This window comes from Enhydra lutris, unplaced genomic scaffold, assembly GCF_002288905.1.
Source record: "Enhydra lutris kenyoni isolate GAN:26980312 unplaced genomic scaffold, ASM228890v2 scaffoldscaffold7, whole genome shotgun sequence".
In the NCBI taxonomy this organism is placed as follows: domain Eukaryota; kingdom Metazoa; phylum Chordata; class Mammalia; order Carnivora; family Mustelidae; genus Enhydra; species Enhydra lutris.
In genome coordinates this window covers 12,210,678-12,230,646 of record NW_019154091.1, presented here as the reverse complement: position 1 = coordinate 12,230,646, position 19,969 = coordinate 12,210,678, and the positions used below count along the sequence as shown (strand labels likewise).

General features: G+C 37.7%; 1 protein-coding gene across 2 annotated transcripts in view; it reads right to left on the bottom strand.

Annotated features, from left to right (window-relative positions):
• The window catches only part of LOC111142130 (decorin), a 42,623-nt gene extending 26,309 nt beyond the window's left edge, over positions 1-16,314 (bottom strand). The window contains exons 1-2 of one of the 2 annotated variants that reach the window (XM_022495108.1): positions 15,929-16,314; positions 11,634-11,880 (exon numbers count right to left, since the gene is read on the bottom strand). In XM_022495108.1, coding sequence (XP_022350816.1) covers positions 11,634-11,847 — 214 coding nt within the window. In that variant the 5' untranslated portion in view covers positions 11,848-11,880; positions 15,929-16,314. Of the gene's footprint in view, positions 1-11,633; positions 11,881-12,753; positions 13,433-15,928 lie in introns of those variants that run through there. The other variant, XM_022495109.1, reaches the window with a different exon arrangement.
• Between the last annotated feature and the right edge of the window lie 3,655 nt (positions 16,315-19,969).

Sequence of the window (19,969 nt, the reverse complement as noted above, 5' to 3'; positions counted from 1 at the left end):
AGAGAGAGAGAGAGAGATCACAAGTAAGCAGAGAAGCAGGCAGAGAGAGGGGGGAAGCAGGCTCCCCGCTGAGCAGAGAGCCTGGTGTGGGGCTCCATCCCAGGACCCTGAGATCACGACCTGAGCTGAAGGCAGAGGCTTTAACCCACTGAGCCACCCAGGCACCCCAACTGATTGATTAGTTTTAAAATTATAGTCTTTCCTGCTGTCCCATGGTGAAAAGTTCATGGTCATAGCTTCAAGATCTTTCCTGCTATGTTTTGGTACAATCCTGTCTTCAGATCCTGCTTTCACAATGGTTCTCATTTTCCTTGGAAGTACTTGAATACAACTGGCTATAATAATAGTAATTTTCCTTCTGTTTCTTGGTTGGCCAGAAATATTTTAGGAATAAATATTACCATCAAATATGTCATCTCCATTATCTGCATCTGAAAATTTCTCTCAATGTCTTCTGTGTCTTTGACATATTTGTGAGGAACTTTTGGCTACATGTGTCTGAATGCTACTATCCTTCCCGTCCCACATGATAACTGATCCAATGGTACAGTTTCTCAGTATGACATATATTTCTCATGGGAAGACACCAATTATAAACCTTTGGATGGAGAAACAGACCCTCATTTATGCATAAGTATTGTCAAAAACAATCAAGCAAATAATGAATATTGAATCTGGTTAAGCCTCTAGATGTAACTCCCAATTTAGAAGAAACAGTCACAGGTACATGCTTCAGTCTGCTAAAGAAATGGATTCAACAATGCTAATTTAAAAATGGACAGAATATATAAACAGATATTTCTCCAAAGAAGACATCCAGATGACCAACAGACACATGAAAAGATTCCCAAGGCGCCTGGGTGGCTCAGTCTTTAAGGGTCTGCCTTCGGCTCAGGTCATGATCCCAGAGTCCTGGGATTGAGTCCCACATTGGGCTCCCTGCTCAGCAGGAAGTCTGCTTCTCCCTCTTCCCCTCCCCTTGCCTGTATTCCTTTTGTCACTATGTCTCTCTCTGTCAAATAAATAAATAAAATCTTAAAGAAAAGAGAAGAAAAGAAAAAATTCTCAACATCACTCATCATTAGGTAAATGCAAATTAAAACCGTGAGATATTGGGGCACCTGGGTGGCTCAGTGGGTTAAAGCCTCTGCCTTTGGCTCAGGTCATGTCAGGGTCCTGGGATCTAGCCCTGCATCCGGCTCTTTGCTCAGCAGGGAGCCTGCTTCCTCCTCTCTCTCTGCCTGCCTCTCTGCCTGCTTGTAATCTCTGTCCGTCAAATAAATAAATAAAATAAAATAAAATAAAACCATGAGATATCACCTTAACACCTATTAGAATGGCTAAAATCAACAACACAAGAAAATACAGGCATTGGTGAGGATGTAGAGAAAAAGGAACCTTCTTGCCCTGTTGGTGGGGATCAAACTGGGGCAGCCAATATGGAAGACAGTATGTACATTCCTCAAAAAATTAAAAATAGAACTACCTTATGATCCAACAATCACACTACTTGGCATCTACCCAAAGAATACAAGAATACAAATTCAAAGGGATATATACACCCCCATGTTTATAGCAGCATTATTTGCAATAGCCAAGATATGGAAGCAGCCCAGGTGTCCACCGATTAAGAAGATGTGATATCTATCTATATAGATAGATAAATAGATAGATATAGATATTTTTATATCATACAGATATAAAATAGAATATTATTCATCCATTAAAAAGAATGAAATCTTGCCATTTGAAATGAAATGGATGGAGCTAGAGAACGTAATGCTAAGTGAAATAAGTCAGTCAGAGATAGACAAACACATGATTTCACTCACAGGTTGGAATTTAAGAAACAAACAAACATGTAAAGGGGAACAAAAGAAGAGAGAGACAAATAAAGACACAAACTCTTAATTACAGAAAGTAAACTGATGGTTACCAGAAGGGAAGAAGAAATGCAACAATTCAGCAGATAAACTGCAAAGAAACTGTAAGAAAAAGTAAAGAAATGTAAGTTTTCCAAAGAGTTTAAAAGAGACTTAAAAGCTATTTAAATGATTACAATATGTGTACTTCATTCGGATCCTAATTCATAGGAACTGTAAAATAAACCATTTCTAATATTTACGAGACAATTGAAAATGTGTACTCAGAATGAATATTTGATATTAAATAATTTTACATTTTAGATGTGATCTGATAGTTATGATTGTATTAATTAAGAGCTTTCATCTTTCAGAGAAACGTATGGACATATTGTTGGATAAAATGACGTGACATCTGGAATTTGCTTCGAAATAAAATGGAAGGGGGAAGGTGGGTGGAGATACATAGAAAAATACTGGCATTCGTTGTTCCATGTTGAGAGCTGGGTGACGGGTGCACCAGAGTCTCTCATTTTGCAGGTTTGTTTCTTTTCTTTTTTTTTTTTTTTTAAGATTTCATTTATTTATTTGACAGAGAGAGCTTGAGCAGGGGGAGTGGGAGCGGGAGAAGCAGACTCCCCGCCGAGCAGGGAGCACCACACGGGGCTCAATCCAGAGATTCCCGGATCATGACCCGAGCCAAAGGCAGATGTTCAAACCACTGAGCCACCCAGGCACCCCACGTTTTGCGGGTTTTGTATATTTTTAAATGTTTCTACAATTCTTAAATAAGATTGGTATTTGAATTTTCATCCTGGTTCCTCTTCTTGATCCTTAACATCCCCAAACAAGTTGCTTCCGCTTTCTAGGCCTCAGTTTTCTTGCATCTTTCACAGAATTTTCATGAGAATTCAGTAAGTTGTTCTATTGTTCTACAAAATAATCTCCTACCAGAATGCAGAGCAGGCCCTCCATTACCCACCTGGAAGTATCATCAGTACAGAGATGAAAGGGTGCAGCTCCGATTATCTTGCTGATTATTTAGTCTGTAAATCTATGACAAAGTGGTTGTTTTTTTCCTGGATAACATAATTATAATGCATATTATCCCAAAAGCTGAAATCTGCTCTGCCCAGGGATCACATGCAGACTTTTTATTTAAAGCTCTTATTCCTGGGTTGGCTCTTCCTACCAGACCCTTTGTGGTCTTGTTGCCTCCGTCATTGTTCCCACGAAGTTCAGGGTCTCTAAAGAGCTTGTCTACCAAGCTCTGCCTTTGGCTGGTCACCCCTCGTTTAGCAAGCATATATTCCCCGACAAATTACTAAGCTTCCCCAAATCTGTCCTGGTCCATTTAACTCTAGTTTAATAGTGGCAAATGGTACGCTCTTTTGGCGACTTTGTAAACTATCAGTCTTAGTTTATGCTGGGTTATTTGTTTTGGTCAGCATTATCATCTTTAGAATCAGAGGGGCTTTGAGTTCAGATCAACTCAGACACTAACCAGAGATAACTAAGAACATTTACCTTAGCATCCCCTTGCTGCTATCTCTTCATGTGAAAATGCTGAGCATGAAGTAGACCGGGGTAGAAATACTAGAGCTAAAGGTGCTTTCAAGGTGATTAAAAACTTTATTTTAGTTGAAAATTGTTCATTTGAACTGAAACAAATCCTCAAAGAGTATGAAACCATTAATAACCATTAATATTCAACCTTAAGTATATTTTTACCTTTAGCTTTTAAATAAAAAACTTAAATTCTGTCTGTGTATATGATCTTATTAACTATATATGATTTTAACTAAGTCACTGTTATTGAAACTAATGAATTTTATAGTCATTCCCAAATTATATGGGAAGTAAGATAAGCATTTTAAGTGAAATATTGATTAGCCAGGTAAAATTCGCTTCAAAAAGATATTCTACAACAGAAAGAAAGCCATTGAGATATGATTCAATGCCTTTCTTACAATCTTAAGTACAAAGTTTAAGTAACTATGAAATAAAGTTTTAAATTAATGTGCATATAATTGATTTGACCTCTTAAGTAGTTTGCAACTGTTAAATAATGACCTTCACAGGGATGTGTAATACCTGTGGACCTTCTATATATTATACAATTTATGCCTGTGTTTCTCATTATAAATGTATATAAATCCATTTTGTATACATATTGAGGTAATTGCATTTTCCAAAGATGGCATTAATTGTATCTCCCATCCTGGTCCCAATATTCAATACAAACTAGTCCCAACCCCACCAAAAGATGAGGTCAAATTCTCCTCTTGTGGAATCTGGGATATAATGTCTCTATGATCTAATGGAATGGGCCAGAAGAGACACACAGCATGACTTTGGAGTCCAGGTCAGAAAAGGTTGTACAGCTGCTACCCAGTTCTTCTGGGACACTTGCTCTGGGGGGCAGCCAGGGGCTAAGGGCTATGTAAAAAAGCCTGTGTAAGCTGAGACCACCCTGCTGCAGAGGCCATGTGAAACACTCCAGCTGACAGAACAGCTGAGCTCACAGGGAACAGCAGCACCAACTCCAGCTACAAGAGTGAGCTGTCTTGGGTGTGGAGCCTAGGCTAGACTCCCCATGGCCGTGGCCCCAGCCAACACTTGACTGCGATGCCTGAGAGACCCCAAGCGAGAACAGCCTTTCTGAGATCTGCTCACATTTCCTGTACTTAAATAATGAGCAAAATAAAATTATCTTTTTAAGTTGCCAAGTTTTGAGATAAAATGAATTCAGCAATTGTAACAGGAGCAGAGTGGTTTTCTAAATGTAATTATTTTTTGGTGAGTATCCTTTAATATAATTCTGTGTTTTCCATTTAAATGCATTATTTCCAAGGATAGTCTGAATTATTTATTTGTTCCCCCAAAATCTGTAAATGGAAATTTATCTTCTTTAAAATCGGATTATTTATTGAAGTAAATGAACTTCTACTTAAGATGTTACCAGAAAATCATTTCTGAAATAAAGTCTAATGAGAATTGTACTTTTTTTTTTTCAAGTTGTCCCAGTGATGAATAGCATGGTTCTGCTAGCAAATGTCAACAATCTGGTAAACATCATGTTGGACAAAGGCCAGGTTGTCCTCAGACATGATACTTTCTTTCCCCCATCCCTGTTCTGTGGCAGGGGTCCAAACTCCAAGATTTATTCTTGTTGGTTTCCAATAATACTTTTTTATAATGCTGTCTTCAATTTAATAATTAGGACAGTGGTGATACACTTCAGTATTTGGCACGTGACATGACATGTTGGAGCCCCGACTCCATCAAAAAACTTTCCTCTGCTCAAGGCAGGCATGTTCCCTTATTTCCCTCTTAAAAATGGCAATTTGATTGTGGTGGCAGTTGGATCAGCTTTCAGAAATAGGAGTTTCCCCCCCTTCAATTCAATTCTTTTTTCAAATAAGTCCAAGGAAGGTTTAACCTTTCTGGTTCTACGTATGGTCACTCTCAAAACAAAACAAATGAATAAACAAAGAAAAGCAAAAATACTGTACCACAGCTCCATGACTCGTAATTCCCACATAGCCATGTTGCCTCCTTTTTCCAGCTTGACAGAATGAGGAAGTTGTAGAACTATACACTCATCCAACACTAGGTCCCGGATATGTTCACTTACTCATCAGACATTTATTGATGTTGGACTATCCACCAAGTAGAAGGCATTTTACTAAGTAGAGGATATACAAAATTAAGTTCTCACTATGCTTCCCTTCTGGTAGAGAAAGTAAATGTATAAATAGATAAATAAAATAGACTGAATCACTATTATATACTATATATTTGATTAATACAGACTAATCAAGGCAAATATGGATTACAGCGAACCCACAGACGTAGACAAGCTGCAGAGATCGCCTCAAAGCAATCTGCAGACTAAGTCAAGGGTTTATTGAATCCTGAGTGTCGTAGTGTAGTTGCTAGAGGGCTCTAGAGGGCTTTCTCCTTTTACTAAGACTGGATTGAAAACTGGATTAATTCTTCTTTATCCTTATTTTTAAGGGAAATATATAATCTTTTTGCTACTCTTTGAAGGCGAAAACTTCAGATTAGAAGGTCTCCTGCATTTCTTTTACCCAGGGAATTGATATTCTCACAACCTGTCCCCATCCTGTCTCTTGGAGCCAGGGGGATCTTCCAGAAGAGAATGTCTCACAGCTGCAGTCTGATCAAATGCCTTGATCCCACACAGCTGCCGATCTCTCCCTCCTGGGACTGAGAAGGAAACCAGGGATATGTCAGTTCTCAGTCAGGTCAAGAAGACAGATGCTTCCTTTGGCTTTCTCTGACTCTTCTCTTCCTCCTCCCCATCTTTAACCCCTGGTGTCAGGAACGTTGGCCATCTGGGTCACATGAGAATTCTTCCTGCTGCGTCTGATGATCTGCCACGCTCCACACTACCCAATATGAATTTAGGCAACCCACTGGGCATGCTCTGCACACAGCCTCCTTCCTGTGCCATGTCTTAGGCACACCCTTTTGATGCATCTGAGACTCCTAATGAGGGTCACCCTACATCCCTGCTGTGGCAGAGCCAGATACAAACTATAAAAGCAACTGAGCTTCCAGCATTCTCTCTGCCCCTCTACAAAATAGCCCTAATTTATTCTTCGGAGTTGATTTCACAGAGGAAGTCTAATAGTTCATTTACCTCACATATAAAATTTGCTTCTGGAAAACCAGTTTCCCCAGACAAGAAATAAGCTATCGCATGTATGTCCCAAGGGGTGGCTACTGACAAAATTTTCACCAGTTGAAGCAAAATGATTGAAAAGAAGAAAACTAACTCTATGCAGTGTAAAGGTGGTGGGTTTTTCTTTTCCTTTCTTTCTTTTTTTTTTTTTTTTTTTTTGCTAAGGCATTTTTAAATCTAAAATATCCTTTGCCATTTGAAATACATTTTAGGAACCAGTAGTGATTTGCACTGCTTTTACATGGCAAAATAAAATGTTACATCTTCCAACATCATCCCTGGAGAGCCAAATATGTGGGTTGTGAATCATTTATGATTATAAAATATACAAATGTTTCACTGTTCTCTACTTCACTTAACCCATTTTGTTCAAAGGAATGGTGTTTGGAGAAGGCTGAATTGCTTGATAATTGTACAATTTTCTAATATGTGTCTATTTATAATTGGAGGGGATGTGGTCCTATTCAGGAGGGAAGGGAGAGAAGGTGCTACTTTGTGTTCAGCTCTCCAGGCCATCCATTTCTCAGAGATTCTTGGTTTCAAAGAAAAATAAAAGAACATTATGAGGAATAGCTTCATGTCACTAGCCAACTTTGTCTGAAATGGTAAACTAAATAGAACAGTACGGTAGACACTCATCAATATTTTCTATTCTTACCTAATGAAATGTGATATATTCCCATTTATCCAATGAAAGTTTCAATGTAAAGCAGGACTTGAGTTCAGAGGCGTTGAACTGCAAAACCCAAGTTCTTGCAACTATTAAATCATTTTAAAAGCTATTTAAATTCTTTTGAAATTTGCTTATAAGAAATTCATCAAGGGGCTCCTGGGTGGCTCAGCAGGTTAAGCATCTGAGTCTTGATTTCGGCTCAGGTCATGATCTCAAGGGTCTTGAGAATGAGCTCTGCACTGGGCTCCAAGTTTAGCAGAGTCTGCTTGAGGATTCTTGCTCTCCCTCTCCCTCTGTCTTTCCCCCTACTCTCTGTCTCCCTCAAATAAATCTTTTTAAAAAATGTTTTTTAAGATTTTATTTATTTATTTGACAGACAGAGATCACAAGTAGGCGGAGAGGCAGGCAGAGAGAGAGAGAGATTGGGAAGCAGGCTCCCCGCTGAGCAAGGAGCCTGATGCAGGGCTTGATCCCAGGACCTGGAGATCATGACTGGAGCTGAAGGCAGAGGCTTAACCCATTGAGCCATCCAGGCGCCCCTTTAAAAAAAATTTTTTTTAAAAGAAATGTATCAGTAACTATTACCTTAATTTGGAAGAATAGTCAAAAAACAATGCTTCGGCTTATTTCACCTACCAAGGTTGATCTGCCTTTTAGCAACAAGATGGAAGTCGGTACAAAATAATGCTACCTGGTAACACTTGAGCCAAAGAAGAATGGTTACTTGAGCCAAAGAGTACACATCTAACTAAGGGAACTGTTTTCCTTCAAAACAGTACACAAAACATCATTCACTCACAAGATCAATATTAAGACACTTCAAAAATATTTGACAAGAATGACTTACATTGTAGGCTTATTATTTTAAGGTAACCCATAGATTGTTGAATTTCTTTTTTTTTTTTTAAAGATTTTATTTATTCATTTGACAGACAGAGATCACAAGTAGGCAGAGAGGCAGGCAGAGAGAGAGAGAGAGAGAGGGAAGCAGGCTCCCCACTGAGCAAAGAGCCCGATGCGGGACTCGATCCCTGGACCCTGAGATCATGACCTGAGCCGAAGGCAGCAGCCTAACCCACTGAGCCACCCAGGCGCCCCGATTGTTGAATTTCTTAATTTTACATTTATTTGTTTTATAATTTCTACATTTAAGAGGAAATTGCTTTATGTCTCAAGAGGATAAATTAAAAAAAGAGAGAGAGAGAGAGAGAAGACAGGGATCTCATTTAGTTCTGGCTCAAACGGCAATCTAAATTACAACAAATTCAGCCAAACAACTTGGCCAGTATCTATGGAGTATTCATTACTTTCTTTGACAGGTGAAAATATGCTTATTTTCTCAATCCCCCATGCTAGAGAAAAACATACATAATGCTAGTCTGATAAATTGGAATGAGGAGAACTAAAACAGTCCATGTATCTTCTTAAAAACCTCAAATTTTCCTATGGGCTAATTATTCAATTCCAATTTCACAGTTTATACTTCTTAGCTTTGATGTAGAACTGCTTAAAAATTTGATGTTGTTTAACCTTGCCAAAAATACTTCTTAGCAGCAAAATTAGTCAAACATTTTAGTAAGAATTGTTTGCTTTTATTAAATATTGTTTAGTTATAAGATGGAAGAGGACTGCTGTCCTTCAACTCTGTAGCTCCCCTCTGCTCATTAAAAGCTCTGGCAAGGATAATCCTTAATAAAACATTAGCCCTTGATAAGGATAAGCATTCACTTTTCTCATCCCAAAGTGCATAACATTTTCTTCTCTATTAAAATAACTCAAGTTTCATGTTCAGATCGCTAAATAACTAAAAACAAAAACAAAAAAATAAACTACATGTCCTTACAATGAATAAGATTGACTGTTTCTCCTTCTTTGTTTTTTTCTACGTATCTTCCACCTTTTACTCCATACAGTCATCACATAGAAAATATATGTTGAGAGTCCACTATGAGCCAGGCACCACACACAAATAATAGAATCTCTAAGTTTGGCTGTGATCTTTCTTCAGATGAAGATGTCAAGGCTCCAAAGAATGCCAAGAACATAGAGTAAGAAGTTTGATGGTAGTGGAGAGTGTCAATAGAGTGTTTTCTTTAAAGACGAACAGATTGTTCTTCCTTTTCAAGATGTATTTTCTGTTTTAGAAATATCTGACCAAAACCTTCCATAATATATTTAAATATGAATTTAATAAAAACTAAAAGTAACTTAGATGAGACTACTGCTCATGGGAACTTAGTTCCCTTCATGTGGTAGGGTTTCCCAAAACAAATCATTAATATATTCTTCGCTATGTCCTTGGTATATAGGGTCAGTCAGCCTTTTCAAGGAATGCTATGCACTCTGGGCTCTTAGATAAAAGGTAACATGTAGAAAACATCCTCATCCAAAAACAAACACAAAATAAATGAAACAAAATAATAACAAGGACATCAAGGAAACCAAATCATGAGACACCCAAGTCAATGAACTTGACGTTTCTGGAGACTGGATTTTTCTGTTTAGTTTTGAGCAATAGGCTTAGGCCTTTTTTATGAGAGTCAACTGGAAAACTATCTCATAGGCTTTCATCAGACTCAAGTTTTATAAGCTATTTATTATGTGAGCAAACTATATTTATGGAAAATAAAACCAATGAAGTGACTGGACAACTCTTTCCTCTTTAAAAATATCAGCTGGTCATTGTTGGCAATACATGTGGTGGAAATAATCATGGATCCCTTTAACCTTGTTTCCAGAGGCAAAATGAGATTTAATTGGATTCACATTTCTTAGGAACTTGGCCATTTTAATAATTTTTTTTAAGTTTACCCCTAGTCTATCCATCGTATGGTGATTCCAATGTGCAGCTATTTTCAACTGCATGATTCTCCTGCCTATACTAGTAATGCAGGTAATGTCCAGATGCTTACAACAGTTTCTGTAGAACTTGAGAGTGATCTAATCCCCCTTGTAGCAAATATACAATTCAAAAGAGAAATAATCACAGCCAATATCATGTCAGACTGACGAGAACAAGGACCATATTTGTCTTCCTCACTCCTTCCTTGCCAGGGCCTACAAGAGATCTGACCCATTGTGGGACCTCAATATATTTGCTGAATGAATGAATGAATCTTGTGAAATTATCCTGTAGCCTTTTTAAAGCCTTTCTACACACTGTCCCCAACCCCGGTGTTAAATGGCTATACAATATGTCCGCATTTAAAAAGCTGTCCTGAATGTTTGATTTTGAGTTGTTACTATTGAACATGATTTATGTTTTCCTGGGTTTCAGCATGTAGTTTATTCCAACTGTAGAGGTTAGTGGCAAATTTTCCTGTAAAATACTGCTAGAGAGACCATGTTCTGAATAGATACAGGGTTCCCAAAAGAAGTACCCTACTAAAAACAACAACAACAACAACAACAACAAAAATACAAAACAAAACAGAAGAAGTACCCGACTACGCTATGGAGTTTCTTCCATTAGGTATTACACCATGGCAGAATCATTCTGTGAGGACTTTTGGTTCTTTTGTTTTTCCCTTATAAGAAAATGAACCAAAATGAGAGGGAGAGAGAGAGAGATGCAAATCAACTGTCATGTCAACTATATTCATTCCCTTTGGCCCATCTGCTGGGGCCTCAAACTTTCTGGAGATTTATCTTTTGAGTGTATTGCTCTTGGAATTCCCAGACCAGATTTTTCTTCAAACGTGATAAATCAAGCTGTATACAGTGTTAGGCTAAAGATAAATGTCCTGTGATTATATTGAATATTTACACCATATCTTAGTTGTAAAGATTGCTTTTGAAACTTTCTAAAGAATATAAACAGCGAGATTACAAAATGCCAAAGGCAAAGGCAAAACCAAGACCCAGAGATTAGGGGAGTATTTTGGTACTTGAAAGATAATGTTTTGTTCTAAAACTTTACTTGTTTTGCTTCTGATAACTCTGCATACTTTACAATTTAGTAATGTTCGAACTCTGTTATCTGGGCTAAGCCACGAGTAGAGACATCACCCAGGTTTTAACATCTAACATTTCTTGAAAGCAAATCACGGAATTAAAATAAGCCATCCCTTTGGAATCGTGGAACAGGAGACATTATTTGACTCAAAATTTCATTTTACAGAAATGGGACCATGAAGTTCGGAAAGATTTTTTTTTTTTTAAAGTGACTTGCAAAGGTGATGGAGTCCCAATTTAAAAAAGAAAGAAAAAGATCTCCTAACTTCAAAGCTCCTTCTTTCTATGCTAGCCAGCTTTCTGCACTTCTCCATAGGTGGCGCTGTCTCTCACATTTGGAACTACAGAGATGAAAAGGGAAAACGCTAACCTCTCCAGGAAGCCATTCCTGTGAGTGAAGCAAGACAGGTAGAGAGAGCCCGCACCTACTCACCCAGATCAGAACACTGGACAACTCGCAGGTGACACTGACAGCGGAAGGGACACACAGGTCCCAGAGGCTCTAGGTCAGACTCCACAGGAGCGCCCTCTTCCGGGCCTATCCCAGAAGCCTCATCTTCTAGCATAAAGTCAAATAAGCCTCTCTGTTGGAATGGCCCAGCCCAGGAAACTTGCACAAGCAGGAGGAAGATGATGGTGGCCTTCATGATTTATCTCATGTATTTTCACAGCCAAGGAACCTAGGAAACAAACGAAAGGTTTAGAAGAGTTGCAAAACCTGGGTACTGCGTTATCTTCTAAAACACCCCACAGTAGAGTGAGTGTAAAGTATATATATACTTTATATATATATATATATATACATACATATATATATGTATATATATATACATATATTTTTGTTACATATATATATGTAACAAAAACAACAACTACAAAAAAACCTTTCATTTCTTGTTAGGAAGCAGAACACTGAAATGTATTTGAAAGATAACGTAACAGATTACCTACAGCTCTTTACTTAGGAAAAGAAATCTGAATGTAATTTGAATCTGCCTGCTTGAATTTGGGGTCTGGATTGAGACAGTATATTATATATTCACATCATTTGCAAACTTGTTAGGATGATAAGCCCTATTGGAATTCTCAGGGCTCACTCAACACAAGTCAGGCCACAGTCAAATAAAATCTGGTCTATAAACATGAAAGATCTTCAATTCCTGTGTCAGAAATCTCTCTGGAAACCAATCTCATCTCCCCATCCCACTGTATTTATCTTGGTCCAGAACTTTCTCATCACTCCCCAAACTATCCCAAGAGCTTCCAAATGGTCTCAGCCTTGAATATTTGTTCTACTCCAGGTCTTCCTCTACTCTGCTGCTCAAGTCATGTTCTGAGAATTAGATTTCATTGCCTTCCTATTCTATGGAAAACTCCTTGTTGACTTCTCAAGGCTTGCCAATAAGGTCCACATCCCCTCTGTGGCCTGTGAGACCAATTGTAATTTGGTACCAACCAATGTTTCGAGCCCAGTTTCTCTCCATCTCCTCTCTCTCATCCAGTCCCCACCTCAATCCTGCCACTCAAAGCTAAGTGCCATTTAAAATACCTACCTTGCAAGATGGCTGTAAAGACTGAAAATGATAATGGACTTCCCTTGTGGATACCCTGGCTCATCCAGGCAGGACACGGCTACTTCCCTCTTCTGTGCCCCAAATCACGTTGCTCTTACCTCTTTTAAAGAACTTATCACATTATACTGTAATTTGTTTTGCAAGCTTGGTCTGTCCCCCCAACTAGAAGATGTACTCCTTCAGGGCGTGTCTTATTATTCTTTGTTCTGTACCCAGGCCTTGCACAACATTTTGCCCATAAATGACTCAATTGACCATCAATTTATTAACAATACAAGTTATTCAGTTTGTTCCAGGCAACCAGTGGGTCTGATTTCTTAAAACACAAACTTATGTTTTTTTCAATATCAAGTTTCTAGCCTGAAAAGGTAACAAATGGAAAACCTTAATTTGGTGGAAGCACAATTCATTTTTTAAAATAAATCTATGGGACAGTTTCCCAAACTGATTATTTTTTATTAAAGCAGCAAACATATATGGGATATCCTGATTTTTATAGGACTTACATGTTATCTGGTTTTACCTAGAGGGCAATTTTGTAAACAAACATAAGTACGGTTTTGACAAATCCATATCGTATTTATCCATTCATTCAATAAGCATTTACATACATACATCTGTCTTTGAGTTGGTGTTCAGCTGGCTGAAGGGAACTACATAGATCTGAATAACAAAGAGTAGTTGATCATGTAGAGAACAAGTAGTTTATTTCTTACTTTATATGTTTTAAAACCCTATGGAAACTGTTCTAAGGATTACCAAAACACACAGCAGATGTTACCTTTAGTTCCCCCACATCTACTTTGAAGTGTACACTTATAAGCATCATATTAAAGCTGCCCATTCATAACCAGACTTTAAAATATGATTTTTAGTCATCAGCCAATTTTAACAAAAACAGCAAAACCAAGAAACAAAGACAAAAAATCACACCACTTTGGATGCCCTGACCTCAATGTATCTATCTACGTAACTTCTGGAAATTCTTGGCTAGATGCACTAGAGAAGGAAAAAATAAATGTTTTTGGATTTCTTGCACTTTTGTTCTTCAACTTATATTTATTAGAGAGATATGTGTAAGGCAGTAAATACGCAGTACAGGCATGTGGCTTCTCATTTAAAAAATACCACAAAGATTATTATTCACACTGCCCCTTTAAATTCAGTATCAGGTTTTCTCTGGGAGCATGTTCCCACTCAGTTACTGCACAGCCTTTTAACGGAGACCCTATTGTTTTGGCAGTGTTCCCTTGGACTCGATCTAAGGGAGTGGTTTCTGTCTGTTTCACATTAAAATGTAATGTTTACCGTTTACCATGGTTTGCTAGGCTTGCATACTTAATATCTTACAATTTTAGAAGAAAAATGAAGCAAAGTAATTGCAGATTTAATAAATCACAATGAGAATTAATGCAGATGTCGTTTTTTGATCTTTTCTCCAGAATAGAAAATGCCCAGTTGTTTCACCAACCCCAAAAAGGAAATCCTGAACGCTGGCTCAGAGGAATATTATCATTTATATGTGTTTACTCTTGTTAAAGTTGTGCAAATTCTCTGCACAATATTTTTCTTGATTTAAAGCTGAACACAAGCAGGGAGTTTATAGCTTCCATTACTTATTTTATATCCCTTGGATGCACGTGTGCGTGTGTGTGTGTGTGTGTGTGTGTGTGTGTGTGTGCATTTTAACCCTGAATGTCCTGGAGAAGAATAATACGTCCAGAAACTTTATACAGATTCCCCCAAGAGATAATTTCTTTTAAATTAGTGTCATCATACTTGAAGACCCAGCATCTTAAAACAATTAATGGGGACTGTTGATATTAATAATTTCTTAATCATTTCCTTCCTTCCTTAGTATATAAGAAAAATAAAAAAGAGCTGATACCCTTGCAGAAACCAAGGAGATTATGAGACAATATACTGTCCAAATTTCATTGAGATTGTTTTAAGCATTCTCAAAAAATAGGACTCCTTCCTAGATGCTAACTGCTAAGTATAATGTCACTAGTCCACTAAAGCTAGTCCCCACAGTTTAGAACTGTTTCAACAAAAATAACAATTTCTGACTCCTTAAACTGCTTCAGCTCATTATTAACTATATCATTCAATTCAGCATTTGTAGGATATCATTTATGTCTTTGGTATGACTTTCAAAATCAAAATTTAACCCTCAGGAGATAAATAAAACTATAACTACAGAGCAAAATAAAAATTCCCCAGCACTAGGTGCATGAAAAACCTCAATAATAATGGAAATAATTTAAAAATAGACAATAAAAATGGCGTTTATCTATAAGGACTGCTATAGGAAGCATTTGGTTCTTTTTCTGGTCAAAATAGCAATAGGAAAAGAAAAAGCCACAGGAATTTATGTCATTGGGACCCCACTTAGCCAGTGGTCATTGTGTTACCCTGTTTGGAAATTAGCAAGAAAAATAACCTACACCCTCCTTTTCAAGTGATGTACCTTACAATAAAATTTCATTTGCATTGAAAATACTGGCTGGGTTTTTTCCTTCTCTGTAAGGAATTATGTAGCTAACTGTGAGATTATCTTCAAAAAGCAGCCTAAGTATTTTCAATGTTTCTTTTCACCTCTCTGGTGATAATTTCTATTCTTTTCTAGGTTGCAGAAATATACATTTATTTGACTTCTGCAGCTAAACACCAGAGTTCACATCTCTTGAGTTTTTAAAAGTTCTGAAAATATCAAGAATTCAGGAGGGAACTAAATCCCTTAAAAAAAAAAAAAAAATATATATATATATATATACATATATATACACAGCAACTACAAATAGTATGCTGATCTAAAATATAAATACTTTCTAAAGAGGTAAAACATTTTATTAGTACAAATACAAAATATATCAATATAGACAGTCATGGTGTTAGGTTATATTATTTTTTTTAATAAATATCCTTGCAAGAACAGAAAGAACTAAAACAATGCATTCAACCATTTTACCAAATATTTCACTTTTGTCTTCAAGTAATACTTGTTTAAAACACTGCATAAAGATTATCAAAAGTTTAGCATGATTTTTTTTCTTTCTTTTCTTTCTCTCCCCAAATAATTCCTTCTGCTCTCAACTTGATCAAAGTTTTATTAGTCTGTAGCAGAGTTCAGGACAATTATTGAAAACCATACCTTTTAATCCGGGGATTTGCCACAGGAGCCCTCAAAGCTGAGATGTAATTACACTAAATATTCAGCCCAAGCAAAAGAGTTTGCAGGTGTGGAAAGGAGGAGGGGGTAGGTGCTGCTCTGTGACTGTCACTAGGTTGCAAACCTCCTGCTTCTACTCCATAGCACAGTTAAAAAATAAGGTTTCCCTCAATGAACACAATCCGGCTGACACCCACATTAGATCATATGGTAATGATATGTGTCTTGTATTGCTGCCAGAAAGTTTATCGGCCTTTTTTCTCCCCGTTTGCTTTATTCCTTTGGCATCTGCTTAAGATTCTAAACTGCTTATGTGGTATAGAGGGGCAACTTGATTTGAAATTTGTTTTATTGTGTTGATTCATTTCCCGAAAACATTGTAACTAAAGGGTTTGCTTCCCCACCCCCCAGTCTTACTCCACTATCCACCCTTTCTAGTGTTGTTTATAAGTAACATTTAGACTTCCAAAATGACAGTTTTCCTGGCTTTCGTGATGCGCAAATCTGGCAAATGGAACGAAATTAATCTTGTGGTTATTTTGAATGTGGTCTGCAGAAATACATGAGTAGTTTTATATGAAAATACTCTTTCAGATTCTTACTTGCCCTGGGCTGTTTGTGCAAATTCAAGTACTCTGCCGTGGAGTTTTTCTACGTATTTCGAACGTATTTCTAAAGCGTCCTGGAAGGAAGTCATGGTTTTATATAAGAATGTCACTTTTGCTGCTATTATTATTAATTATTATTATTTCACTACTTGTAGTTTACAATCTTTCTTGTCATTTACTAGCCATTGGGTTTCTTCTTATTTTTCTAAATAAAACACATAGATACTAGAAATTGGTAACTCTTTAATTTAGCCTGTATATGAAAATTTTGATTTATTATTTTATATAATCCAGAACTTTGAAAAGGCAACAGAGTCTATGGCTCTTTTCAAATTTCAGTAAATAGAAAAAAGAAAGTGTAAACACAAGGAATGATATTTATTTAGCCACTGCAAAGCTTTTTTGAGTTTTTGTAATTCCCTGGCTGGATGCTGTTTAATTCTCTCCCTGTGTGTTTCTGTGTTTTGACTTGTATCTTTATGCTGGCTGTAGGCTGTTGTTACCAGGTGGAAACTTGACATCAACATCTGTGAAACATGAGAGGATAGCCCTCCCATCCTCCACCTTCCCTTTCCCTCCTCTAGCCATCCCTGTACCCAATTCTACAGTGAATACTTTTGTCTTGATGAAACTTGAAGGAATTAAATTCTTGAGTGGGTATCTGCAGGAGGGGAGGGGATGATATTTTACGTTATTTCCCAAGAACCGCCTGCCTAATTTTGTAATGTCTTACCCCACACCTCCTCTCTTTGACATTGGAATAACCACATGCCCAGTTATTCCGATCTTTTAGAAAAAAAAAGCCAAGTATTATTTTCCCTGGACTTTGGTGCAAAATCCATGATCCCCTTATGTGGACTTAATTATGTTTTCCTCTTGAATTCCTCTTGCATCCATTTCTTTCATATGACATGCAATCCCTTCTTCATGTAATAGCTGTTGACAGACGTGTGTTGCCCCAAGGAAGGAAGTGCACCATTTTCATTTGTAGAGTCCTTGCACCCAGCACAGTCATGATATATAGTAAATTCTTAAGAAACCCTTGGTGAATGACCACATAAAGACTGTCAGAACATTGGCTCTAGATCCCACCATAATTATTGTTTTGCCCAGCCCCCGGTTTGCTCCTTATCAAAAACCAACCCTACCGTAGTGTATATGATGAGTAATGGCAATAACTGTCACCGAAGAGAGAGAAAGGGGTGGGGGGATAAGGGTATGAAGGAGAAAGTGGAAGAAGAAGTAGGAAAGGAAGAGGAAAAGAAGACACATTATCTTGATACGTAGATCATCTTACTTTCATAAAGCAGAGGCATTTTGGTTGCCATTCACATCTGGGTTTTCTTCCTCTGATAGTAAGACAACACACTGAATCTCTCTGAGTCTCAGTTCCCATATCTGGATGATAGGTAAAAATTATGACCTACCTTAAAATATTGGAGAGAAGATGAAATGAAGCAGTATATAAAGCACAGAATTTGGAGCATGGCCCAATAAATTAAGCTCTCCATAAATGTTGGCTTTTATTGTTTTCTAATGTATGTCATAGCAATCCTTTGAGAACAGCAAGGGAAATCATTTTTACTATTTCCATTTTACAGATGAGTAAATGCAAGTCCAGTGATCTGCCCAAGTTCACGGAGCCTGTAAGAAGCACAACAGAAACTAACACCCAATCTTGCAACTATTCTAGTCTTCTGTTATTGTACTAGATTTTAAGAAAGACCAAGCTCTTAGTAAAGAAAATTAACTAGCAAAATTCTTGGATAACATGTCTTTGCAGACTAGTTTAAAAACTGTGACCAAGTTACAATTCTTTTTATATGTCACATTTGTGCAAGAACATGCATTTCCAGTTTGTTCTAATTTAAGAAGAAGTTCTCTTCCAAAATCCCAAGGATTTTACCAAACCTCATCTTATTTAAAATTCATTTAACCGGATGTTAAGTTGTATACATTGTCACACCCACTTTTAGGTCAAAGACACTAAGACACAACTAAGACATAAGACACTAAGTCTTATGCAGCTAAATCACAAAGACGCCATGCGGCTATCAACAGAACCCAGGTCTCTTGTAATTCTAGTGTGAAATGGAATACTTTTGAGGCTAGAAGCAGTGGTTGTGCAGAGGCTGCTGAAATCTATCCTGGCTTGGAATGTTTGGGGGTAGGGTTCACCCAAACCTTGGCTGCATATTTGAAATATTCAAATTCAGAGATATTTGAAATATTCAAATTCAGAGCACATACCACATCTGCTGTTAAAACCACTTAAGCTATGATTTCTACTGACAACCCACTAGTTAGCAGGGTAACTATATTCTCCATGTTGTCAAAGTTCATTTCAAGGCTAGTCACTCTTTCTCCCCAACATCAAATACAAGTGATTTAAATTGTACCTGTATATTAAAGATGTGAAGAATGCCAGAGTTTAGAAAGGTCTCCTTCAGACACCCTTTTATTTTCTAAGAGGTCTGGAAGCAAGTGATTATCTTCACCAACCTGATGTGATTGGTTTATTCTTAGACTGACTCTTCAAAGTCAGGTCAGGGGCTGGAATGGGTTGTCTGGCTCTTTATTTTGCTACCCTGGACAGATTTTCTCTTTTAGCCGAGAAAGAAGGTTCAGGTGCAATTCAAGGCAGCCTTGAACACAGGGTGGCTCGAAACATAATCTGGTAGTAGAAAACTATTCCGTTAGCATCTTTCTTTCCCACAAACCTCCTCTTCCCTGACCCATCATCACTGTGTTCCATTTACATGTGCTTGTATAAAGAACTTAACCTCTCCGTCCCTCGGGTTTTAAATCTATAAAATGTGCGTAAGCATAGAATCACATACTTCATAGATTTGTGGAGAGGTTTCAAGTAGGTTAAAACATACAGCGCTTGGAATCGTGCCTAACACCTATCAAGCAGCACATGTGTGTTGGTTGTTGCTTCTGTTGCTGTCACACCTGTGGTGGTGTTGTTGCAGAACTTTCCTCAGAAACTCCGGTCCGGTGACCAGAGTGCACCCTTTCCCTAGCCCAAGATGCCAGAACTCACCTAAGCCATGATAGAGTCAGAAAAGCAAAGACATTGCAGTTAGGTAAGTTTTTTGTTTTTTTTTTTTTAAAGATTTTATTTATTTATTTGACAGAGAGAGATCACAAGTAGAGAGAGAGGCAGGCAGAGAAAGAGAGAGAGAGAGGGAAGCAGGCTCCCTGCTGAGCAGAGAGCCCGATGTGGGACTCGATCCCAGGACCTTGAGATCATGACCTGAGCCGAAGGCAGTGGCTTAACCCACTGAGCCACCCAGGCGCCCCGCAGTTAGTTAAGTTTGAGTTTAAACCTTCCCTTTGTACTCGTTAAATTACGCTCTGCCCTTCCTTACCCATAACACTTCACTGGGTTCCAAGTCCTGCTCCAACACAT